This window comes from Polypterus senegalus, chromosome 6, assembly GCF_016835505.1.
Source record: "Polypterus senegalus isolate Bchr_013 chromosome 6, ASM1683550v1, whole genome shotgun sequence".
Taxonomy (NCBI): Eukaryota; Metazoa; Chordata; class Cladistia; order Polypteriformes; family Polypteridae; genus Polypterus; species Polypterus senegalus.
In genome coordinates this window covers 38245417-38273170 of record NC_053159.1, presented here as the reverse complement: position 1 = coordinate 38273170, position 27754 = coordinate 38245417, and the positions used below count along the sequence as shown (strand labels likewise).

The 27754-nt window shown below is 35.4% G+C and overlaps 1 protein-coding gene across 1 annotated transcript; it reads right to left on the bottom strand.

Annotated features, from left to right (window-relative positions):
• Positions 1-27614, bottom strand: tyw5 (tRNA-yW synthesizing protein 5). Its single transcript, XM_039755861.1, has 8 exons — positions 27345-27614; positions 25182-25336; positions 19210-19279; positions 8219-8263; positions 7148-7285; positions 6829-6916; positions 5889-6005; positions 1-4089 (listed from the first exon to the last, which is right to left on the bottom strand). The coding sequence occupies exons 1-8, from the start codon at positions 27423-27425 to the stop codon at positions 3833-3835; spliced, it is 951 nt and encodes a 316-aa protein (XP_039611795.1). The 5' UTR covers positions 27426-27614; the 3' UTR covers positions 1-3832.
• Between the last annotated feature and the right edge of the window lie 140 nt (positions 27615-27754).

The following is a 27754-nucleotide window of genomic DNA, read 5'->3' as shown; positions in this document are numbered from 1 at the left end:
ACTTATTATGTCAGTTCAATTTATTATTTTCTATATTTCACATGGTATGACTTACAATTTATAAAAATGCTATAAATATTTACTGCAACATTACACAAAAAACCCATGTTAATCATGTTCTCATATTATTGTTCATTATATGCTCAGCATTTTACATATTAAGTTTACTGCACTGCTGATAACTCGATGTGTTTACAAAATCAGTAAATAATTCACTTTAATTAAAACAAAAAATAAATACATACTTAACACAGCCCTGACTGATGCAAATATACAAACACAGTTTATTGTAACTTGCTTATAGTTTCATTTACTAGAAGCACTATATACATAGAAACTCATCCATAGGTCCAACCTTCTGAGCTTTGCTGCCTTCCATCAACAATACACACGCAGCCACCTTGTTCAGTACTTTAATTGCTGCCTTACAGCACTACTATTATGTTCCATGAAAGCAGTGCACTCTCCATAACACTTTTTCATGTGATAAGTAACAAATTCAAAAACATACAAATTTGCAGAAGACTGGCCCCATTGCAAGAGGGAGTTCACTTTTTCATATTCTTTATTATGCACATGTCTGACATTCTAACCAAATTTTTGTATTATATCACAGTGTATTGCTGATCAGTTCACTAACCAGTTTCAATGACAGCTGCTATTAGAACTTGTAACAGGAGCTGTCATTGGTGTAACGATTTGAAACTATAGGCTTTCAAATCGGCAATTACAATCTTGCATGGATGGGTAAATGTGAAAAGGTGGGAATTTTTGAAAAAAAAGGGAAATTGCGTGGGGGGGGCTCAGGCTTGTGGACCAATGGTATTTTCTGTCCTCTCCACACGGTTACCATGCCACTGCTTAAATATTTACACTCAATTCGTACAGGAAAACCACCTAATCTTCAATCTTTGGGATATAAGAGAAAACCAGAGTCCCCCGAGAAAATCTGTGTGTAACCATAAAGATTACAAACAGTAGATGGGTTGCCAGTCACCCACATTTACACAGTTACTGATAACCAATTGAGGGTCACTAGACAACCTTAGCTTCAGCTTCATGTGTTTGGCATGTTGGAGGAAACCAGAGCAACCTGAGATTATTCAGGAGGAAAATGCAAACTCTGCACACATAGTCATTAGAACAAGGGGTTGAAAGTGGAATTATTTTGGATAGTTTTTTGCTGTATTGGTATGTGTTCATATAAAAAAACAATTGAATCCAGAGTTCTGGAGTTGTAAAACACTGAACAAAGTCTCCATACTATCCAGCAATTAACTAAATAAGTAGAACAAACACCAAAATTTTGCAAAAAACATAAATTGGTAAAAGGTTAAGTAAGACTAGACTGTACTGATGATGAAACGTGCATTGTGTAGAGATGTTGATAGTAATATCTAAGGATATAGAGAGCTAGGACACCAATCTAATCTACCCTTCTCCTCCTTAAATCACTAATATAACTAACCATAATATTTTCAAAATGTAGATAGTGTCAATGCTATCGAACAGAATACTGCATGTTGTAGTATCCACTTTTAACAAACATAAAAGTTACCTGTCGAATCTAAATTGCCCCTACGTGAGTGAGTCGAGTGTGCACTGTGATAAATCCATGTATAGTTCTTACCTGGGCTTGATGATGTCAGAATGGACTCTGGCTCCCCAAAACCCTGAGTTGGATAAATATTTTTTTAGAAAATGTACATATGGCTGGATAACTGTTTGATTGTAATGGTTTAAGGTAAATAAAGATAATGAAAACTATACAGCTTATTGACCCTATCCTGTGAAGTAAGTGGTTTCTATGACATCTGTGAGGGTAGACAATCAATATATTATAATATACAAGAATATTTATGACTCTGCAATTGAATGCAAACAAGAATTTTCAAAAACAAATGGAGGAATATTGTAGTGAAGTATTAAAAAGCACTAGTTTTCGTTTAGAAAACTGAAAAGCAGTTTGAAAAGTTTTATTTATAATATGCTTTTCTTGTTGAGTTTTTGCATGTGGCTTGGTGATACAGTAGTTATATAATACTGCCTCATGCCTTTAGAGTCCTGGGTTCAAATTTGAGGTGAAGGGCTCTGTGTCTCAGATTTTCCCCTCAACTTTCCAAACACACATGTTTTAGGTTAACTGGTAACTCTAAAGAGGCTCACTGTGGGTATGTGCATACGTGTGCCATGCAGATTGGTGTCCTGTCCAAGGTCGGTTCTTGCTTTGCACCCAGTAGTGCCAAGAAAGGCATGAGCTACCTGTCACGATAAAGTGGGATAAAGTATGGATTATTTTTATGCATCACATTATTTATACTTTATAAATTTATATATCACCAATGTTTTTCAGGTAAGAAAGATACACTTTTTGAGATAAGGTAGTTACTGTATACTCAGTGAACATGGCGCTACAGAATGACAATGTTTTGCATGTTGATTTGTACATGCAAGTAAGAATTTCACTGTACTGTGTACACATGACAATGAGCTTTTAAAAAAAATTATTTATGCATCATATTTTTATGCACATAAACTCCATAATGATCATTCTGTAGTTTTGATTTGAGAAAAATTGTTATTTCTTCTGATAATTTTCATACATAATGCTGGACAAACAAGTAAACTCAACATGGACAATGATTGTGAGCCTAGGACACTGAATCTGTCTAACAGCAGCGCTTACCATCGTCTCACCCTTAGTTTTGCAAATATAATCATTAATATCGAGACTATACCTTCAAATTTAAACTTATTGCTATGATTGTTCCTTCCTTCCTTTTGCAGATAGGTTTCCCTTCTCCAAGTTCATTTGTTTGTGCAGTGGGACAAACAAGAGAAACAAAAATGGAGCACTGGTTCCATTCATTGCTCTAATAAAGGTGCCAGTATAGTTACGTTTGAACACTATCTAGCCAAGTACTTTGTTGTGTATAGAGTTTACCCTTTTACCCGAATTTTGTGTTTTCTTAGTATACTTTGATTTATTCTGCCAGATTTGTGTAACTAAAATATTATATAATACATATCTCCAAAATGAATCTTGATGAACCCTCAGCAAATATTTTTGAGTAAAATTAATTCCTTCACTGAAATAGGCTTACCTGAAATTGTGTCATTAACCCAGTCCAAACAGGCTTTTTCAAAGAAGTCTCCAATTTGCTTATTGATAGTGTATTTGACATAGTTAACTCCACATTAGATATGGGGGTCTTCCCCTGTTTCTGTAAAGACTGCAGTGGTTAAACCTCTGCTTAAGAATAATAATCTAGACTTCTCTGTATTTGACAGCTTCCCACCATATTTCTAACCAGCCTTTTTCAAGTAAAATACTAGAAAAAGGAAGTTTTTTCAGCAGTTATACAACTATTTAAATAAACATTCTATTATTGATAAGGTTTGCGTTGAGGTGGTACAATTTCACCAGATCCTATTCATTAGCAGGACTGAGTGGGCAATCATGAGTTTCTTCATATACATAGGTGCTAACCCATTGACGACTATGAAGGCAAGCACCAAAGATATGAACTTAATGTGTGCTGCTACAGAGTGCAGCAACCTGAAAATAGGGGAGACACACACCCGTCTTGGCTGACTGAATACAAGATATGCAGCTACATTATGAATCATTTGCAGCAGCTTGGTAGCATGTGCAAATACTCCCACCACTCAAACAGACACCTGAAATGAATAATAGAACTCTCAATTAACATAAGGGTTTAAAGAAAAAAATACCTTTACATTAGTTAACCGTGTTTATAATTATGCACATTTCACAACGTTGCATATACATTTAAAATATCAGTCCATCTGCAGCATTAGAAACATACACTCAATTCAGACTGGTCCTGTAGAACTTATTTTGAATTCTTAGGACCATTCTCCTTGCATAAAAGTCTTGATATTCTTCTGGCAGTTCATCTACAGCTTTCAGGGCTCTGTCCAAAATTTGCATAGCTCTGGCAGCAGGCAGTGGATCTTTATTTCCATAGGTGTCCGTTTTATCATAAAATTCAGAAGGCAGGTGTTTCCAAAAGACATTCACCCCCACTCCAAACTCCTCTGCTACTGTATTATGAAACCACAAAGCTGAAAGAATAAAAAAAAAAAAAAAAAAAAAGAAAATCTGAAAGAACATTACAATTACTGTACAAAGTTATGGCTAGTAATAGGGGCACTGGCAAATAATGTAGAAGAAGGAATTAATTATATCACTTTGTAATTTGGTATTCAAACAAAAGTGATTCATGAAATACAGATTTGAAGAGATATTTAAATTACAAATGGACAAATAAACAAATTTTTAAAAACAAAAGTATCAATGACAATGAAAATAGATATTTTATCTACATGTATAGTTTTTATGTTATCCTTGGGGTCCTGTGCATTCATCTGCTGAGTGTCAACTCACAGTAATTAATATATATTTATTTAGCTTGCTACATAACTAAACATATTAAGAAAAAACAGATTTTATGCATAATTTTTAAGTAAATTACAGCTAGTTGTAATGGTGGTGGGAAAGGCTCTGTGAGCACATGGAACACAGATTAGCTTTCGGCTTCATTTTAAGAAAGAATAAAAATAAGAAAAGACATGCACTTTTACCTAATTAATACTTTAGAAAACAAAGAGCAATAATGGTTATAAAATAGCAACAACATTTCTCCTACTGCAGAAAGCTGCTGGCTGACTTTGCTGAATCCAGAAAAAGACACTTGTAGGAATGTCGGACGATTCTTTAGGCTTTTCTGAGCTTATTTTAATTTAATAGTATACTCCAGTATTGAAACAATCAGCTTAATTAGCTAGCTTTAAGGAATGCTTGTTGTTCTTTAAAAATAGATTTTTTTTTGGTGTGGGACAGTGGGGTTATGTTTCAATTTAGCTCAAGCATAGTCATGGTTTTAAAAGAAAACATAACCAAGAATTGGTAACACTCAGCTGAATATAGGCCATTTGTGGCCTTAATTGCTGTGCCTAATTAGAGCAGATTCTATAAAAGGTGCACATTTTTATCTGCACAATATTTAAATAAACAGAGAAATTGACTGTTAACTTTAAAATGTCACTTTATGTAGTGAATGTTGGTATGGGCGTGAGTTTACCTTACAATGGCAGCTAGTTCAAGGTTGTCACCTACCTTTCACTCATCTGTTATAGTAACTAGTTCAGAGTTGGTTTCTAACTTGTCCTCACTACTGCCAGGATAGGCCAAGTCTCCCCATGATCACGATTTAGATAAAACTGTGTTTGAAAATAAATATATGAATGTTTGTAAATGGGATCATTCACAACTGGTCATGTAGTCTTTCATTATTTTTCAAATTCTTATATTGACAGAGATCCTTTGAACAGTGAAAAAAAATCATATCATTAAAAATGTATTATACAATTTACTTTTTCTATGTGCCATGGGTTGTAAGAAGTTGCAAAAAGGAGTCTTTATTTACTTTTACGAAAACTTTTGGACAAGGCGCATGTCAAACCCCTGGTCCTTACAGTAAATAAGATGGTATTTATCACTCCACCAATTGATTTATGCACAGCAGCAGAACCACAGTGAAAGAGCATTCCTGAAATAAATGTAATGCTACCACTGAGTGATATCATTAACAAACTTGACAAAAAAAGAATGGAATCTATTCAGTAAATTTCAAGAAAACAAAATGTGGAAAAATATAAGATAAGCTACAAAATAAATGAACATCCTGACAGATCTTTAGCCAGTATTATTTGTCCAATTGAAATGATTTTAGGCTTTGAAGTATTATCAGTAAAAAGTTCTTTAGTACACAGCAAAATCCTAAGTATAAATAACTTGTTTCAAACCCTTTCAAAATTGAATAATTAACTTAACAGTTAAGAAAATAACAAGCTATGTATACCTGGAATAAAAAGCACGTCTCCAGGTTTGAGGCAACACTCGTAACGTTTAGCTTTAATAAATTCAGGGTATTTCTTCAGGTCAGGGCTGTCAATATCCAAAACTTCAGATTTATCACCTATAAAATAAAAATATAATTATATGCTAAAAAGTAAAAAAAAAAAAAAAAAAAAAAAAGCAAGCAGTATCTACTCTTCAACTAATGCAAAATTGATACTAAAAAGTCTTAATATAAACAAAACTGACTTATAACAATTTGAATGTTTTATGTTAATTCTGTCTGAAAGGTAACAAACATATTTCATATAATTTTGCTCTGTCTTTAAATGGTGTCTTTTGTTACTGTTAACCATTTTTAATTCTGTCTTAACTGTAGCTCTTGGGTATGCTAAGTTTGGCATAACAACACTCAAAACCCATGCTGAAATCTGTTAGCTGATTGAGAAACCATAAGGATCTGTGTGTGAAAGAGTGCCAAAATGGGGAATGGCAGCATCAACTAGCAGTCACTGTACACAGAAAACAGAAGGTGAATCTGCATGAAGGCCTTATATTTATGTCCTGGTCATAAGTACCTTAGTAGGTACATAAAGGGAAAGGACACAATGTCTTCTCCAGTCTTACCTTTATTAGCAGTTACATAGCAGATATGGGATACTTAGAAAAGGTGACTTTTTAAACTGATCAGAATTATTAATGTTAGGAAATTTCCTTTGTCTTTCGAACTTCTAAGATTGTACTGATAAAGTAAATCTGTGATTGAATTAAACTAATCCAAATTGCATTCAAAAGATATCTGTTCTAAGGAGACAATGCAATAAGCTTAGAAAATCAAATATGTTTAGATATTACATAAATTCTGATACACTTTCTATAAAAATCTCACTAATAATGAAAACCACAGCAGAAACGATGTCCAAGTAAACCAATTCAAAATCAACCTGAGAGGTACAAGTAAGCTGCATCTTGAGGGCTGAATAGCACAACTTTCTTCCTCCCTGTCACTTGGACCAATAAATTATCCATCACCTGAAAAGAGTGAAAACAGAAAACACAGCAGAAAAATTGTAGTTAGCTGCCTTAAAAAGTTACATTACTTGTGCAAACAACATTTTAAATTATACTGAATTAAGAAATGAAGCTGTAATATCAGAGATAATATGAAAAAGTTTCAAGTACTCCTTAGGTAAATATCCTTAATTAATTTACAAGCCTACTTATTTTAATTTAGTAAAGTTAAAATGGTATGCATTGCCTTACATCATAGTGAGTCCATAGCTGTAGACCACAAGAACTGATACGGAAAACACTAGAGAAGAACTGGTCAGTCTGAAAGTATTCAGGTAGTTTGAAATCCTCTGCCAGTTTTGGAAATTGAAACTTTATATCTGCAATATCCTGTAACATAAATGGCAACAGTTTAAAAATGTATTACCAATTTGTTTAATATGTGATGATTTTTTCATGGTAAAAACAAACATAAATCCATTCATAAAAAGTTTTCCCAAGACCATATTCTTTTACGGTACCAGAAAGAAAAAGAGTCTGTCCTGACAGCACTGGACAAAAGGTATGTATCAATTTTGTATGACACAGAACAAGTAAGTTAGAAAATGTATATGTGGTGCATTTGGGGAATAAACCTGTGCATTCTACATTTTTTGTTACTTCTTAAAAGATTGTTATGAAATTTCTGTTTGTTAAATATTTTTGCAACAGTGAGTCATATTCAAAAATACCAGTAGTAATAAAATGCTTCTGGTAGCTCAATGCTTTCATAGACAGTGGATTCCAATTCAAGTGCTGCAAAAATGACATTGATTATAAGTTATTGCTGAATCTTGTGGGTCTATGAGCGACTGCAATTCAAATTTCTAAAAAATAACATTTTCAAAGAAGCAACTGATAGAGAGTAAATTCTATGTTGAAGTCCCAAATTAAAGTTAATTGGCTGGATTGAGCCATGATATAACAAAAATATAACAGAGGAATTTAAATAGAAGGTTTTGCAAAGGCATAAGGGCAGTTTTATCTGTAGCATAATTAGCACTGTCCAGCAACAGAAAGAAACATAAGTGGAGAAGGGTGAACTGCAAATTTATTTTGTAACACTACATACATAAACTTTAAAAAAAATGCGATGACAGTACGAATATCTCATAGTTAATGTGTTGTGAAGTTTCCCAGATTAGCATTTATTGTATTTTTTCTTAATATTGTTGTCACTTCCTTATTTTCATTGTACATTGATTAGTTAACCCTTTCAAGAAACTGCATCTCTAATAGAACAGGAATTACAAAATAAAGTCCTAATTTTGACACCACTCTTACCTTTCTTGGGTCAGTGCCCAGGGACCGTAGATAATATTTTTCATCCTGCAAATATACAAGCATTGCATCTTAACAGAATTTACCAAAAAGTATAAATGTGATTAATTTTACTAGTTATTAAAAAAACTGAAAGGATTTGGATGTCTAAAAACATAGAATACGGAAACAAAATAAACACCAATGTCAGAAATTCAAAGACGTAAAAAGATTGCACTAACCAAAGCATAAGCATGTGAAGTTTTTATAAATTGTCCCAAACCCAAGATAATGACCCTGCTGCATCACCATCTTTTATAGGCAGGTCCTGACAACATGATATGTCGGGGAACCGTCAACTGCCAACCAAAAAATGGTGGCACCAATGCTAAAAAATAGACCACGGCAGAATAAACATAAAATAAACTTTTATTGTTTTTTTTAATCAATGTTTATTGCATACACAAAAACAGTCAAATCGATAAAAGAAAAAACCTAAACCAGAAAATTGCTCCTGGGGCTCTGTAAATTGCCTGACCCTGTGCTATGAACCCCTAAAAAGGTTAAACGAAATGATAATTTTTCCCTTGGGGACTAATACAGTGTACCAAATACCAAAAAAACTAATTTTAAAGAACAGTATTCCATGACACAGCAGGAGAGGATGAGAAATTATGCTTTTAAGTTGCCCATACTGGAAGAGGACTGTAGGGTGATTTTTCCAGAATAGCATAAGGAACAGAGACTGGTCTTTTGCAGGGAGATAAGGGTGCAAGAGAAATTAGAGAGGGTGGGAAGGAAAAGGAAGAATAGAGGATCAATATGTCCTAAGAAATAACAGCAATTGGACATAAAAAAGAAAGAAGCTGGGAGATTAGGATAACTATGCTAGACTGCAAATTGAACATTCAAGCCCTGACTCAAACCATATCTACAAGCGTGCTCATTTGGGTGCAGAAAGAAAGGATAACGGAGTGTCCACCAAGGGCTTCATAAAGAAAGACTGGAGCGTGGGAGTACCTATCATATCTGAAGAGCATATAAAATCAGTGGACTAAGTCGTGGAGGTGTGTCTGAAATTTCTGCAAGGAGAAGCAAAGACAAGAAAGATAGCTGTGGAGGTGAACCAGATTAGAAGTTCACTGGGAAGACAAGAAGGCAAGTAAGAAAGAAGGGCAATCCAGTTCCAGATCAGGCAAAGAATGTACATTCAATTATATTGTCATAGGGTTGTAAATACATTTCCACTTGTTGGGGACTAAGGTTGAGTAGTTTTCTGCATTTCATTTCAGTGCCATGAGACAAGGGATCTGACCTTTGAGTAATTTCAAAAGCAGGTGATGGGAGAGTATAGCTATAATACATTTAAAATAGGTACTTTTTACTTTAGTAATAGCCAATTGGGAAAGGAAGTGTGGGGGAGGCTAGACATTCCTCAGAACATGGTGGTAACTGGAGACAACAATATCATATGCTAAGGCAGAGATATCTATGCATATTTCAAATCCAATCTATCCTTCTTCTGTTGTTTTAGTACACTGAAAAGGCTCCATAGGCCTAAAAAAATAATAAAATAAAACACTGTAGGGATGTAGGAGAGATAAGAAGCAATGTTGCCTGTGGGTAGGTATCAATTATGTTTATACAGTACGTTTATGAATGTGACCAGTTCCAATTTCTGGAAGGCAATGGTGATAGGATTAAAAGGTAAATTAGACTGTAGTAGCCTTTTCTGATATCAACCATCAGCATTAAAATTGGTGAACAGAACAGGTATGCATTCTCACACTGACAATACAGCACAAACTTGAAATAATAATAAAAAACTACTTGTATTAATGATTCATTATAAGTGATTCAACAATTAACCAAATCCCTATCCAGTACTGGCTATGAGGGAATTTTTCCAGGCCCCTGATAACCCATAATCCTAAAACTAAAATATATTATCTAAAGTAAACTGACCTACAGAATAATCATATTATTTGCTCAACTGTTGCATAAATATCAAAGTCAATATGCCCAAATAAAATCTACTGACACAACAGCAGATACCAACACCAACTGTAGCAACAGCAAAAATATAGGCAATACAATAAACATGAACAAAGACAACATCTAAACAGGTTAAAAAATGCCAATTTTTATTTTGAAGGTTCCAGTATTTCAATTACAGTACAATGTAACATATTTAATCTATTATATTTCTCTCAGTTAAATGTATTTTTATATTTCAATGCAATACTCTTGCTCTTACTCTTAACTAGTGTACTTTTTGTCTTCCCATACAAACCTACACTGGATTAAGAATGTTTAATAAAAGAACTAGATGATTTCTAGTCCTAGCAAATCTTAGTCATTTGTAGTGACTTCCAAAAAATGGATGTTAACAGTTTGAACATATACTGACTAGCTTCTCTAAACATCCATCCTCCAACCAGCTATATCCTAACTGCAGGGTCACGGGGGTCTGCTGGAGCCATTCCCAGTCAACACAGAGCACAAGGTTGGAAACAAACCCCGTGCAGGGTGGTTGCACACACCCACACACCAAGCACACACTAGGGACCAATGTAGAATTGCCAATGCACTTAACCCGCATGTCTTTGGACTGTGGGAGGAAACCCATGCAGACACAGGAAGAACATGCAAACTCCACACAGGGAGGACCTGGGAAGCGAATCCGGGTCTCCTAACTGCGAGGCAACAGTGCTACCACTCTAAACATTTCAAAATAAATATTTTACAGTTTTTAAAATTTACTTGGTTTTAGCCATTTTAATCTTTCTGGTACAGTGATTCCAAACATTTCTAAATGGTTTACAATTAGCGAAATACTGATTATAACTACTACTAAATCAATATTTCTTCATTGGTAATATCTTCACAAAACAGTAACAGTCAAAATAATTTTCAGTGTCCTTATTAGTTTATTTGATTGTATCTATGCTCTTTATCATAGAATTGCTTCTCTTTTCATTGCATTATTAGCTGGATCAAAAATCAAATTAAAGCAAACTGGGCTTTGGTATTTTGGACTATTGGACTAACAGCCACGATAGGTTGTTTTGATGATGATTATTCCGTTTAAACTGCTAGCAAGTTTCAATTCCATTCCCACTTGCCTTACTGTGGAATATTCATTTTCCCCACATACAGTATAACTGTTGCTCTCATACAGTATGTTGGCAAGCTTTAACAATTAACAGTTAAATGTCAGATCTCTGCTGCAATGAGGTAATAGAATTATATGTCATTTTTTGATTTTATTTGATATACTGTATTAATCCTTGAGGGAAAACTTTATTTTCACATGACCTTTGGGGGTCAGAGACTGTACAGCACCCCAGGAGCAATATTCAGGTTAAAGGGCTTGCTCAAGGGTCTAACAGAATAGAATCCCTTTGGGTAGTAATGGGACTTGAACCGGCAACCTTCCAGATACCAGCACAGATCCCTAGCCTCAGAGCCACCACTCTGTGAATAAAATGGTAAATTGCTCCACAAAACTCAAAGTCTGCCTGCTCACCATACCCTAAGGCTACAGACTAAAAATGCTCTTAAGAAAAAACTAGCCCCTAAATTACTTTTTTAGTCGCTTAAATTATAGAAACAATATTGTTCAGGAAATTAACCTCAAAAAAGTCTTACTGTGTCTTCTGTGCTATACCTATTCACCTCTTTTATTCCCTAATTCTTGAACTTCTCCAATCAGGCTAACCTCTGACTGCTGATTGTTCTTTTGCTTTAACTTGAAAAATATGTACTGTTTTGTTAGAACATCAAAACTATATACAGTCACACACAGTGTGTCTACTCATTAGATTCTAAGCCAGTACAGGTATCAGTGACCACCAAAATACGAGTGTCTCTTGGCCAGCCTTCTGAGATGATCCTTATCAAATCCTCCAAAGCTGAGACATTAGGTGATTTTTGCATTTTTGATGTTATACATTTTAGAATTCTGTGCAGTAAGAATGACCTCACACAAACTCTGTAAGATACAGTGCATCCGGAAAGTATTCATAGCGCATCACTTTTTCCACATTTTGTTATATTACAGCCTTATTCCAAAATGGATTAAATACATTTTTTTCCTCAGAATTCTACACACAACACCCCATAATGACAACGTGAAAAAAGTTTACTTGAGATTTTTGCAAATCTATATATATAATTCACTAAGGGCACGCAAGATAGTGAGCGCAAGACAGAGAGCCCTGCCCACCCACTCTAACTCTCCTCTCGCGTCATGGGGAACGCACGACAGAGCCCCACCCACAATCTCTAATCCTAATTCCACGTCCACCATCGCTCTCGAGGCTAAAGAGAAGGCTAAATCAAACAGCAATAATTAGCAAACAAATAAAGATAACTGGCAGTAACAGTGCAAAATTCACAATTGGTATGCCAGTTTGAAAAGATAAGTTTTGAGTGTAGTTTTAAAATGTGTTATTGAATCGAGCTGATGTATATGAGAGAGAAGAGAATTCCTGAGTTGAGGAGGACAATGAGAGACACTCGAGCTCCCATAGCACAGAGTTTGATGTGTGGTGCAGAAAGTCGAGCTGCAGGTGAGAATCTGAGTGAGCGAGAGAAGTGTCAGTCTGCAGGAGATCAGTGAGGTTGTGGAGAGCTTTAAATGTTAAGAGCGGTATTTAGTATTGTATTCTGTAGTTAACAGGGAGCCAGTGAAGTTGAGAGAGAATAGGTGTAGTATGTTCAGTGGATTTAGAACGGCAGGTTATTATCCTGGCAGCAGAATTTTGAAGAAGTTGTAAGCGATAGATACATTTTTGTGGGATGCCAGGTAGAATAGCATTACAGTAATCTATATGTGAGGTGACTTGGGCATTAACCAATACTTTAGTACTGTGTTGCGCAAGAACAGGACGAAGTCTAGAAATGTTTCGGAGATGGAAGAAAGCAGTCCAAGAAATGTTACTTATACAGGAGGAATTATTTCACACACATACGTGCGAGGGAGACAGACACACACACACACACGCGAGAGAGACAGACAGACAGACACATGCACGTGTGACAGAGACACACACACAGAGGCAGATGCGCGTGAGTGAGACACACACAGACGGATATAAATAATAATAAATGGATATAAATAATTGCATGTAAACGATTCACCAAAATCTGTTGTATGTAAACGATGCTGTTTAAAACGTTACCACATCTACCTGTATTAGTTAAAATGGCACTTTTACCACTTGCAATAGGGCAGACACGCTAACGTATCGTGTCAACTGGGCAACACAGTGAATGCGGCGTCTATCTATATATGTCTATGTTATCCGTAGCTTGCTACAGGAAGGTACTCTCTCGACCATTGGCATTGGTTTCACTCCTTGCTATTTTTGTTATACTGAGACGGTGGTTTCCTAAGCCTTTGTTATACTGAATTTCTTTCTCACCGTTTTCCGTTCCTGTTCTTACACCACCATATGCTACGGCAGGCTTCGGCTAGTTTATTAAAAATAAGAAAAGAAAGCACATGTACATAAGTATTCACAGCCTTTGCCATGAAGCTCAAAATTGAGCTCAGGTGCATCCTGTTTCCCCTGATCATCCTTGAGATGTTTCTGCAGTTTCATTGGAGTTAACCTGTGGTAAATTCAGTTGATTGGACATGATTTAGAAAGGCACACACCTGTCTATATAAGGTCCCACAGTTGACAGTTCATGTCAGAGCACAAACCAAGCATGAAGTCAAAGGAATTGTCTGTAGACCTCCGAGACAAGATTCTTGATGCACAAATCTGGGGAAGGTTACAGAAAAATTTCTGCTGCTTTGAAGGTCCCAAAGAGCACAGTGGCCTCCATCATCCGTAAGTGGAAGAAGTTCGAAACCACCAGGACTCTTCCTAGAGCCGGCCAGCCATCTAAACTGAGCAATCAGGGGAGAAGGGCCTTAGTCAGGGAGGTGACCAGGAACCCGATGGTCACTCTGTTAAAGCTCCAGAGGTTCTCTGTGGAGAGAGGAGAACAACCATCTCTGCAGCAATCCACCAATCAGGCCTGTATGGTAGAGTGGCCAGACGGAAGCCACTCCTTAGTAAAAGGCACATGGCAGCCCGCCTGGAATTTGCCAAAAGGCACCTGAAGGACTCTCAGACCATGAGAAACAAAATTCTCTGGTCTGATGAGACAAAGATTGAACTCTTTGGTGTGAATGCCAGGCGTCATGTTTGGAGGAAACCAGGCACCACTCATCACCAGGCCAATACCATCCCTACAGTGAAGCATGGTGGTGGCAGCATCATGCTGTGGGAATGTTTTTCAGAGGCAGGAACTGGGAGACTAGTCAGCAACGTACAGAGATATCCTGGATGAAAACCTGCTCCAGAGCGCTCTTGACCTCAGACTGGGGCGAAGGTTCATCTTTCAGCAGGATAACGACCCTAAGCACACAGCCAAGATATCAAAGGAGTGTCTTCAGGACAACTCTGTGAATGTCCTTGAGTGGCCCAGCCAGAGCCCAGACTTGAATCCAATTGAACATCTCTGGAGAGATCTTAAAAAGGCTGTGCACTGACGCTTCCCATTCAACCTGATGGAGCTTGAGAGGTGCTGCAAAGAGGAACGGGTGAAACTGGCCAAGGATAGGTATGCCAAGCTTGTGGCATCATATTCAAAAAGACTTGAGGCTGTAATTGCTGCCAAAGGTGCATCGATAAAGTATTGAGCAACGGCTGTGAATACTTATGTATATGTGATTTCTCAGTTTTTTTTATTTTTAATAACTTTGCAAAAACCTCAAGTAAACATTTTTCACGTTGTCATTATGGGGTGTTGTGTGTAGAATTCTGAGGAAAAAAATGAATTTAATTCATTTTGGAATAAGGCTGTAACATAACAAAATGTGGAAAAAGTGATGCGCTGTGAATACTTTCTGGATGCACTGTATGTCTACATACTGTTCTTTGACAAGCAATCTGAGAAATATCCAATCTGCCTGGACAACCTCTGCATCACTATGGTTAAATGAAGCACATGTTCTCCTGTCTCTCATCTTAGGAATGCACCTTCTCCACTTGATGCATCCATGGTAATTCTATCTCTGTCTGACCTAATGCACAGATTTTATCTTTCCAACAGTTATGCTGGTGTGCATTTTTAAATGTAGATTTTATTGTTTTTAGCATTTCCTGATCAAGGCCATGTTTTAGTGTAGCTAATCAAACATGACTGTTCACAGTTAAACCAGAAGAAATACTCCTGAAGTATGCATATTATCTCTTCCAGGTGCATAAGTTCCACAGTCTGCAATAACTAAGTTGTTGTTTTCCTTTGCAGTGTTTACATTTTAAGCTCATCTGCAAACCACCCAATTTATTTAGTGCATACTGTATTGTTTTAATACATTTTTGATATATCCATTCAATTCTTTTTTATTAGCAATGTTTGCAATATATATTTTCTGAATGGTAATTCCTCAACAGGCGCACATTCAGTTTACATTGAATTTTTTTATTTTCAGTTTTTTAACATAGTCCTTTTTTGCCAGTTTTTTTTTTTCTTTCAAACAGGCACTATATACATGGTCTGAGTTATAGGTGTCGCTTTTGGGCACACTTTGCATTTACACAGTCATTAGCATTTTCAGACCTTGTGTGTGTATGTGTGGGTATATTTTAAACCACTTAATTTTTTAAAGCATTTCATTGCCTACATTCTCTCTGCAACTTCATGGCTGGCTTTACAACAAAGAAGCTGCAATACATCTGCTGTTTAAGTTATCATGTCCAAGTCAAGGATGTTCTGAAAAACACACGCTTCTAAAATACAATTTAGGCCTGATAAATTACTCACTCTGTTCAGGTAGTCATTGAGATACACTGTTGTCAATACTCACATTAAACTTGCCATGTGATTTCCAAGGATCAGCCACAGTAGTCAAAGAACCAATAGAGATGTACCAAACTTTCTAAAAATGCTTGTTGTAAATTTACGTTTCACCATTAATAACAAATAAGCTATCATATGAAAACTTTGCAGAAGAGAGTATTAAACCGTATAATGAGTAACGTTTAATGACCTGACCAATGTTTAATGAAACCAACAAGGTAAAGACTATGTTTGCAAGTTTACCACCAAACAAAATTATACAACAAGAGTGCTTCACACAAACAGACTACTGCTTCCACTACTGCCAACTGACTCTATATTCACATATGCCACCTTTATATCTAGCATATACAGTTGCATGCAAACGTCTGGGCACCCTTGTTTAAAAAGTCTGCTACTGTGAATAGTTAAGTGAGCAGAAGATGAACTGATCACTAAAAGGCATAAAGTTAAAGATGACATTTCTTCTCAGTATTATGCAAGATTAGTGTATTGTTTTAGTTTTGTACAATTGTACAGTGAAAAAAGGAAAAGAGCACCAAGCAAAAGTTTGGGCAGCTCAATATATATGAGGTCTCAGATAACTTTTACCAAGGTCTCAAATTAGGGCTATGGCTTGTTCACAATCATTGTTGGGAAAGCCCATGTGGTGCAAATTGCAAAGCTGCGTAAATTCTCCGACTCCTCAAAAACTGTCCCAAAATTCAACAGCAATTGTTTCTTCTAAGCAGCTGTCTAGCTCTCTGAAAAATAAAATAATTGATGCTGAGAAATCAGGAGAAGGCTACCAGAAGATAGCAAAGCGTTTTACTGTAGGTGTTTCCTCAGTTTGTAGTGTTGTTAATAAATTGTCAGTTAACAGGAACGGTGGAGGTCAAGTTGAGGTCTGGATGACCAAGAAAACACTCTGAAAGAACTGCTCGTTGGATTGCTAGAAAGGTAAATAAAACCCCTGTTTGACCATAGAAGACCATCAGGAAGATTCAACAGTCTCTGGAGTGGTGGTGCACTGTTCCACTGTGTAGCAATAACTGAACAAATATGACCTTCATGTACAATTAGCAGAAGAAAACCTTTCCAGTGTCCCATCTACAAAATTCAGTGCCTTAAGTTTGCAAATGAACATCTAAACAAGCCTGATGCATTTTGGTAACAACTCCTGTGGACGGATGAAGTCAAAATAGAACTTTTTGGCCACAATATGCAAAGGTATGTTTGGAGAAAAAAGGGTACCGAACAACAGGAAAAGAACTTGTCCATAGCTATTAAGCATGGCGGTGAATCGATCATGCTTTTGGTTTGTGTTGCAGCCAGTGGCACAGGGAACATCTCATTGGTAGAGGGAAGAATGGACTCAAGTAAATAACAGCAAGTTCTGAACAAACATCACACCAATCTGTAAAAAAGTTGGTCAAAAAGAGGATGGGTACTACAAGATAATGATCTGAAACACACCTCAAAATCTAATGGAATACCTCAAGAGCCGCAAGCTGACGGTTTTGCCATGACCCTCACAGTCCCCCAACATAAACATCATTGAAAATCTGTGGATAGATCTCACTGCATACAAGATGGCACAAGAATCTTGCAGAATTAGAAGCCTTTTGCAAGGACAAATGAGTGAAAATACACCAAATAAGAACTGAAAGACTCTTAGCTGGTTACAAAAAGCGTTAACAAGCTGTGATACTTGCCAAAGGAGGTGTTACAAAGTACTGACCATGCAGGGTAGCAAAACTTTTGCTTTAGGCCCTGCTCATGTTTTTTGGTATTTTATGCCTGTAAATGATGGAAATAAAAATGTAATCTTGCATAAAATATTAAAGAAATATGTCATCTTTAACTTTATGCCTTTTGGTGATCAGTTCATTTAACTATCTATATTACTAAACAAAGGTTGTATATATGCACGGATCCCAGACGCCAGAAGCAAGCTGTGCACAATACAACCACCGCCCGAACGCGCACACCATTGCATATAAAACCTTCGTTTAGTAATGTAGATCTCCAAGCCGGGATCCGCCGCCATGGTCACTTCTACACGTGAATCCGCTGCCGTCACCATCAAGGAACTAGGTGGCGCCGAAAGCGCACAGAGTCAGTAGGTGGCGCCTAAACAACACAACACAACCTGTAGGGATTTACCTATCTGAGCCTGTATTTGGACATGGACAACTTTATGTTGCCTTTTCAAGAGTCCGTAGTCATGTAAAAATGTTATTGACCACAATTCAACTTAAAATATATATACAAGCCAAAAAAAGGAAATTGTATTCAGCTTGCAATTGGATTTTAGTGTGTGGTGCTTTATCAGTTTCTTGGCACGTCTGTTGGTTACAATAATATTTAATGTAGTCAGCTATGAACAAAGTTGAATACTGTAAGGGATAGTCTAAACTCAATATATCTGTTCTACTCTCTGAGGATTCATTCAATGATTAGCAGCAGTGATTCTCACTATCCAGATTCAGAAGTAACTTAATCAAATAAAGTTTACTATTATCAACTTTATCTATCCAGCTGTCACTATCTGAAGAATTATTACTCCATTCATACTACAAATCACTTTGTACCTTCCCATTCTCCAACATGGCTAAAAAATGTGTTCAGATAGACACTTACCAACCGATTAACTGAGAAAGCACCTGTTGTTTATGCTGAGACAAGTAAACTTGTGCTTATTGCCTACATACAACTGTCAAGTTAACTTTGCACATGAGAACAGTGGTATTTGAAAATGACAGTAAAGAGGTTAGCGCTGTACTTAAATAACCAAAGATAAAATAAAAAAGCTGTGGTTATTATAGAAGAAAAATATTTGTCATATTTGTAACCATTTTAGTCACATTCTACAGCCCTGCAACCCCACCTTCCATTTTTTAAAATGATAAACTATAATGTCCACAAAGCCTATACTATCCTGGTGTAATTCAATAGCTAGAACAAAAAACGTTCATTGCTCATGCATAAATTTTCATTGGGACAAGAGCCTGCATGATCTACCAAATAGATTAAACAGTAAAACCAATTGGCCATACAAGTATTATTTTCAGAAGACTTAACAGGTATTTAAACTGACGTTTTTAATTTAACAGAAATATTCTTACGGAAGAAAGTTTTAGCCAAAACTAAAGAAGTGAATTTGACATTACCTCAGAAATAAAATATTCCATATGTTTATCCTCTGCTGCTCTCCTTACAAAAACAGAAAATGGTAAGGATCTAAAAGAATAGAAAACATACATGCAACTATTATTACTTTGTTTGTGTGTCTCTGGCAGAGCAATGTATTAGAGCGGAGTTACTGGATACACAGAGATACTGAAAAATATTTGAGTAAATAACATTTAATTACAATACTGTCTGATTAAGTGCTGAAACAAATTTGCCCAGTATGTTTTTCTTACTGATAAGAAAGCTAGAGACACAGTGCTTAGCATACAAAGAAATACTTCATTATAATGTTCAGTGTAATATGATTCATAAAAATTCACATTCTTCAGCACGCCAGTGGAAACTAAACCAGGCAGCATGCATTCTTTCCACAAAGAGTTGTAGGAATTGGAAACAAACTACCATGTTGAATAGCAGAAGATGAAACCTTCACAACTTTTAAAAACCATTTGCATGAGATATTAGCTACTAGCTAATCAAATGAGCTTGATAGACTGAAATATCTCTTCTCATCTGCTGATCTTTTTATGTTAACGTATTCATATATAGCTCTGTGCTCCGAAGACAAGGTCAGAACGATTATACATATTTATAAATGTAAAGCACTTATAGGAAGAGTATAAAACTATATAACATTTAAATGCATAAGCACTGTACATCTTGTAATTGTGTAACAGAGGACACAGACCACTCTGGAATAAGTCGGGGCACCAGCATGATGAAAACCCCTTTTAACTGCGAGCTGAAACAACAGAAAAATAATGTGTACTTAAAGCAAAAAAGAAGCACTGGCTTTACACCGGAGCTCTGTCATGGTGCAAGTCCAGGTCTCAAAAGATACCTTCTTCCAAACATAGCAAGCCAATCATATTTCAGGAATTTAAATGTTGCGTATACTTTTAATTAATAAAGTCAGTAAAAACTTTAACCTTAAAACATATATAAGTAGATTTGTCCATCTAATAACATATTGTAACAGCGCTGACAAGTTGAATCAGCCAGGGATAAATTACCCATAGTATAAGATGGCATCCCATCATCTGCGGCAGGGGAATGGTAAGCCTACAGAGTCGCAAACAGAAGAAGTTCAACTAGTGTGGCAAAGGCAAACAGTCCTTTTAAGCACAGTAAGCCACTTTAAAGAGTCATGTAAAGAGCAAAGGATCCATTCTGCCACTAAGCGCCAGTGCTACAATATATTCTTAAGTCACGCAAATATTATATTTGGCATGCTTGAGCTTAGTATTAATAATGAGAGTGGCAGCCATGTTGCTTCATTATAATATATACATTATGATGTGGCCAAAATTCACAACTTCGTATATTAAACACCACAGACAGTGATGTAAAACAAATAGATATGTAATATCACTGATTTTTGTTTTTTCATCTCCCCCAAAAGGCTGGAATCATAGTTGGCTTAAGTAAATGAAAATGATTCATGGCCCTTTGAAGCGTCCGTGTGAGTTAACGTGCACCAGAAGGTGATACAACAGAATTTCAATAAAATTCCCTCAGATTGTCAGATATTAACAGATTTTTGGAACAGGTGGGAACATGCTGTATTTTTTGGAGGGCAAGAAGTCTGGGATTTGCTACTGGTGTTTGGCCTTTTAACGAGACCTTGGAATGAGACTGGTCAAATCTGAGTTACAACCATCATTATGAGGAGTATTCATCTTTGAGGATCCAGGGCATTTAAAAGTTTTTTTTTTTTTTAATTATGGTGTAGGTTTTTCATTTAAGTACTGTTGGTTACAAATTCTTATTAAAGCTGAAAAGGTCTGATATTATGATTGCATTACAAAAATGAACACTGAACTGTTTCATTGCATATAAAGTGGTACAATTTGATTCATGGCTGGCAACTTCCACTCTTTTCTGAGTGGCTTTTCTCTTGGTTTTTACATAAAAGAATGTTTGGTTAACTGCACCTAGGAAAGACATGGTCTCTGTGTCCATATAAAAAAAAGAATTGTTCACAAAAAACACTGACTTTAAAACTACAAAATAAGGTTTAAGAGTTCAGTCTTGTACATGTATTTTACATTATATACTTAAACTAATTTAAAGTCTATTCATCCATATGCTGAACTCACTTTCTCCATATTTTTCATGTTCAAGTTGAGCCATAAGCTATCCTGGCTGTATTGAAGACATGGTATGAACTTATCCTGGACAGGTCACTAGACAACTACAATTATTAATACTAAGCAAGACAAAAAATACGCTGTCACACACATATTTGGGATACAGGAGGGAAAAAAAAAACTGAACTCAAGAGGAAAGTTCATGCAGGCAAAAGGAAAATGCATAAATTACACACAGTCAGGGATTACATTCATATCTACTGAATCCATATCTTGTTGGAAAAAAATGTTACACATGTGCTAACAGTAGTTTGGAGATCCAGAGTATTTCATAACACCTTTAGGCACAAAGCTGGAAAGAGCCCTGGACAGGGTACCAGTACATATTAAATATGACCAGAAATGTAAATGTTAAGTCAAAAACATTGCTAGAGGAAAATAACCAACTTTTTGTCAACGTCAATTACCACAAAGATAGTCATTGAATCCTATGAATACGTTTACTTTGATTTGCCTTAACTGGAATTGATAACAAGCCACATACTGTACAATCCAACTAGTACTGCTGGGCATACTAAAAGACTGATAACAACCATGGTTCATATTTTATTTTCATCACTTAAGCACAAATATATTGAAGCTTTCTCAGAAGTTAACTTTTTAAGAAATTGCTTTAAGCATTTAAAAGAAGTGAAATATTAATGTTTGTATAGAATATAATTGGAATTAAATAGAAAAAAATGATTATTAAAATGTCAGTTTGCATAAAATGATTTTGAATGAGGGTGTCACCTTGGAAAACAGATACTGTATACTGTTCCTAGTTTGAATCACACACCTGGTAATTGTGTCCATGCAGTCTACACATTCTGTCTATTTCTGAACTCTGTTTTTCTTCTCACGTTTCCAAAGACCTGGATCCAAAGATTGGGTTAAGTAGTTACTTGAAACTGTCGCTATTTGTGTATGAGCACCCTGCAATGTACTGGTGGACTGTACAGGACTGTTTCTCACTATGTGCTCAGTCTACATTGAGTTCTGCACTGTCAAAACAGATTTTTACACCCCACAACTGTGAAATGGAATAAATGTATTTGAGAATGTATGTATGAATATGTACAAATCTGCCCATTTCAGTATTTATTATAACAAAAAAAAAAAAAAGTATAACTTTATAACCGTAAGATGTATATTAGCTCTGCCACAGTTAAAGAAAGAGAAGTGTAAATACCACGGTTTCTTATTTGGAGATCTGCACTGATTATTCTGTCTCATTATTAACTGATAATGGAGATTTTAAAACCCCTTTGATGAGCCTGCTCTGTGTTTACTCACCTTCAGTGAACTGAAGGGGATCCTGAGCAGAGACATTTTCATCCGTCCATTTACCAGTTTTTTTAATACCCCTTGTCCGAAAGACGGTCATGAGATGCAGGAGCCTATCCAAACAGCCTCAGCTAGAAACCAGGAATTAAACCTGGAAGGGATGCCAGTAAAAATTTGATAAAGGGCTTATTAGTAGTCTTTAACTGAATTGCTAATGCAAAATAATCAATGTCAGAATTCTGTAAAGATAAAATGCTTCACTTTTTAGGGGGTCACAAGCAAAATCTACAGAACATCCTTCACTGATCTGTGTCTTTAATGATGGTCCTGGTTTGTGGTCCTGGGTGACTAATGTAACTTGATTTTCTTGTTAAACAGTTTTATAATGAAATGATGGGTCTCTAATTCCCTTTTGGAGATGACAAGGTAAACTGTGAGAAGACAAAAGTCAAGAAATACTAAACTCTGTGCTCAACTTTCAAAGAAATATAAGAAAAATAGAGGCTGATTTTACACAGAGGAATACATTATTAATTGTGATTGTAATTTTATGTAAATATAGTTTGAAGTGACCATATTAAAGATGATCATACAAAAGTGTTCCTGAAACTCAGGAAGGAGCTCTTCCACTGGCATCCTTATTTTTGTGTACCTGTGTTTTCTGAAACTGAAGCAGAACAAATCATTGAATATTTTGACAAAAAGGTAATTAAAATACGAACTCCAAACATTTTCAGAACCCTTTTATTTGAAAAAGGACAGACCGGATGCCAGAGAGTAGTTGTAAGGTAGGACCCACTTCTGAACAGGGCACCAATCCATAATAAGATATACATGGGCACATAATGAAGAACATATTTTATATATAATGTACTAAAAATTGTGATGAAATAAATGAACAAATGTAAGTTAAATATCTCATTAAATGTTTTACTCTACAAATGATGTGTTTAAATGAAACAAGCAGATCAACTGAAGGTATAAATCTCCATCCGATTAAAGAATTAGTTAATTAAAAAAACTAGCAGCTATAGGGTTTCTCAGAACTGAATTTAGGAAGAAATGTTCTATCCCTGCTCATCTCAAAAAAAAGAATTTGTGTTGGCTTCATTCGGGGTATATACAGTTGAAAATAATATTAAAATGTGAACAGTTTTATTTTAAATGTAATAGCTACCATGAGCTAGAATCTCTCAGACAATTTGCATTTTCTTATCTATCCCATGCAATATGAACAATATTATGTATTTCATAAACACATATGATATTTTCTAACTTTAAATGGTGTCTCATTATAATATTTGGTCCACACTCTGGTGAGACTGTAATGTTGCATTAAAAGTTAATTCTATGGCTTAGTTTTTAAACATTGCCTTTCTAAATAAGGGAGTATGATTTAAACACAGTCACTTATGGTAGCCCACACTAAATATCTGTGGTGTTTGCAGGTTCTCCTCAAAAACCCTTTCACTAGATTTGTCCCACTTTTCAAAAATGTGCAGATAGGTTTCACTGCAGGATCTAACCTGGCTTCTATGAATATGTGCAAGTGCAACCTGTATTATACTGACACTTTTTTAGGAGTGCCTCCTGACTTGCCATACAGTTGAAGTCAGAAGTTTATCTGCCCCTGTCTGGAGGAATGGTACAAAATTTCAGCAACTTATTGTAAGAAGCTTGTGGGAGGCAACCCAAAACGTTTGCCACATGTTAAGCAATTTATAGGCAATGCTAACAAATATTAACAAAGTATATGCAAACTTGTGACACACTGGAATTACAATATAGGCAATAAAAAGTGAAATACTCTGTCTTTGAATATTGTTGGAAAAAATTACTTTAGCCCTGCATAAAGAAGATTTTTTAAATGATACGCCAAATTTATAGTTTGTTAATATAAAGCTTGTGCAGGGGTTATAAAGGGAGTTTTAATAAAATTCACCCCATGTGTATGTAAACTTCTAACTTCAACTCTATGTTGCCAAAGCAGGCTCTAGCCCAAAGCCTGCATTGCAATAAGCAAGTAAAACAAATGAAAAAGATTGACTTGCATCCTCAGGGAAACCGGGCTGGATCAGATGTTGAACATTTAGTTTCCATTATGACAAGAAAAATAAATCAATGTTACTTTACCTTTCTTTAGCATCTTTTCCAAGAATTATTTGGCCCACTTTTTTCTTTAAAAGTTCTATGGATTTATATGTTGTTTCACTCTTTACTGTTGTAATGTTGCAAGTGTTCTAATATTTCAGTAGTAAGTACTTTTAAATCATGGCTACCTTTGTTTGTATTGCATTCATTTTACAGAATATATGTGGTATCAGTAATCTTATTAAGAGATATATTATTGATCAAAAAATATGTGGTCTTGGATGGGTGACTTTCCTTAATAAAGGTTTATCCACAAACACCAGGGACAGTAATGGAAACCTATACTACAGTGAAGTCACAAAACTAGGAATCTGCAATATAAGGGCTCCTCTTTGACTTGAGTTTTAAAACTATAAAAGATGTAAAGTTTCACACCACTCTACCTGTATAAGAAGTTTTTGTTAATAAAGTCCAGTTGTGGTATGTTACAAACATGGATTTTCACACTGCAGTCTGTTCCATTATTAGCCAGATAATCAACAGTCCACTTTTCTGTACATGAACCCAAATCAATCCCTTTTAATAAAGCTGGCTTTCTCTGAAAAATACACAAATTTATAAAAATTAATTTCATACAATTAATTTTTTTACAAACCACCAAATATTGACACTTTCCCAAGCAATTATATTTTTAATGAGATTACAATATTCAGTTAGAATCCTAAATTCAGCCCCCCATCAGATTAGCAAAATGTTTGGTGGAGTATTACAGTATATTAAATTGATCACCTTCTTAAAAAAAAATAAATAAATAAATAAAGTTTTTCACTGATAATTTAAAGATTAGTCCTGAATAGTATTACAAGGATTTTAGTACTGATGGTGGTTCTTAAGAATTGTAACTTGCTACAATGGAAATTAAAACAGTTTTGAAACAAGATAAATTAGAAATTGCATCACTATTACTAAGGAAACATACATTGTACTATTAGTGTGCATTAAATTAGCAGATGATGATAATAAAATAGGTTATAATTTGTTAGAACCTTCCCTCTTACACAACAAAGAAAAAAAAAACTATAATCCCCACAAGTAAACCATGTAAAATATTACCATGAATAGGCCCCCGATTCATACAATGAAAATTAACAAATGTAGTTAAATTAAGATTGAGAAACTCGAGAAGGTTTCAACAATTTCACAAACAAATCACAGAGTCAAGTTGCAACATACACCGTTCTTATGTAAATTTAAATAAATTGTCAACAAAATCATTACATTTTCCCTCACTGAACTTAATTCAGAATCAGAGTATGAAATAATAAATGGTGTCTTTTGATTATCTGTTTAAGCAATTATATTTCACACATATGATAAGGTCATAAATTGTTTGAAAAAACAGATGAACATTCGATGCATTTCCCCATATCATCCAAACAAAATTAAAATATCAACATTTTACCTGCTACAGCTATACAATCACAGATATCTATTTACCCAGCAATGGTAAAGCTACTCATAGACATATTTAACAACTGAAATGTTACAAGTACTGTATATCAAAATCTACTTTATCCAATGCAGAGTCAAAGGGGCCAGGGCCTATCTCAGAAGTATCAAACTTAAGGCAGGAACCAAACCTGCATGGGGCACCATTCTAATACACTGCCTACTCATTAATAAACCATTGTTCTCTTGGGAAAAATTATGAATTGCCAATCAATATGAAATGCTCTTTAGGAAATAAGAGGAAAACTTAGCTAATCTAAGGAAAGAAAATGAAAACATGAGAAGAATGTGCTTATTCTACATAGCTGGTAATTAAATACAAGGTTCCACCCCATCAAGACAGGTCCACAAGACATTTCTAATCACTAAGCCAAACCTAAATCAGATTTTACGTAATGCTTAACAGAACACTGCTGTTTCATATTTACAAACTATTAATTTCAAATTACATATACCGAAATATGCTAGTTCATTTTTGAAATCATTGCAAAAATAAACTTTTAAAAATACAAATACACTTAAATAAATTAATTGGTAATACTAAAACCAATTTCACCGTTTGTACTGTGGGGTGTGCACACTTAGCCAATTTTTCCTGAAACTGTGAGCATTAATTTTGCACTAGGATGAGTTACATAATTTGTAAATAAAAGTAAAAATAACAATTTCGTAAATAGAAGCTTTATTAATAAAATCTTTCCTGACAGAAATTCTAGCTTCTTAGTGCTTTATGCAAGTTTTTAATATCGCACCTTTTGCTTTTCAGAGCACATCATTCACACCTTAGTCTTTCACTTTTAACTCAATTTAATTCAAAATGTTTTATTGAAATACTTGTGGCAAACAACCACGTGGAATTCAAAACCAAGACGCTGATCAAGTGCAGTCTAGTTACTTAAACTGATCTCCAAAATGACCTGCCGTTTTCTGCAAATCCTTCAGAATTATGCACTTCGATTAAACGGCTGCAGCACTGGATATAAGACATGAACCATATGGATTATATATTATTGCATGTTATGTTGCTTTTGACAAATGTAACTGAGATATTTTCGGAATGGTCCATTTATTCCTACTAGGAAGAAATGCTTTCTTACCAAAGGATAAATCTCCCTAATAAACTTATCTTTGTCGACATCGTTATACTCGTGCAGCGTCTCCCTCTTCTGACACTCCATTGCAAATAGACGTGGAAATTAGTTATGCACACATACAATTATTATGCATTGCAGTTGTAGTTTCAGTTTATAAGTCGCTTGTAATGGGCGTATATATTAATAAAGCAGCGCGACAGATTGTACGATCTTCAGCACTAGTTAAATCCACTTTCAGGCGCGTCCCTTCAATCTTCCCCACAGCAACAAACTCTCGACGTGAAAATCAGTCCTGCTGTGAGAATCAGTGTCACGATTATAAAGTGAATTCTTCCATCACAGTAGTGGTTTGAAATACTCCTGTACATGGCCTAGACTTGCATTGAATTTGTTGATTTTGTGACGGAAGAGTA

Excerpts from the sequence above, each read along its gene's own strand:
- tyw5 (XM_039755861.1), bottom strand. The coding sequence starts at position 27,425 with ATGGAGTGTCAGAAGAGGGAGACGCTGCACGAGTATAACGATGTCGAC. Across the intron at positions 8,264-19,209 it reads TGGAATATTTTATTTCTGAG|GATGAAAAATATTATCTACG; the intron begins GTAATGTCAAAT and ends GTATATTTGCAG. Across the intron at positions 4,090-5,888 it reads AGACGTGCTTTTTATTCCAG|CTTTGTGGTTTCATAATACA; the intron begins GTATACATAGCT and ends TTATTCTTTCAG.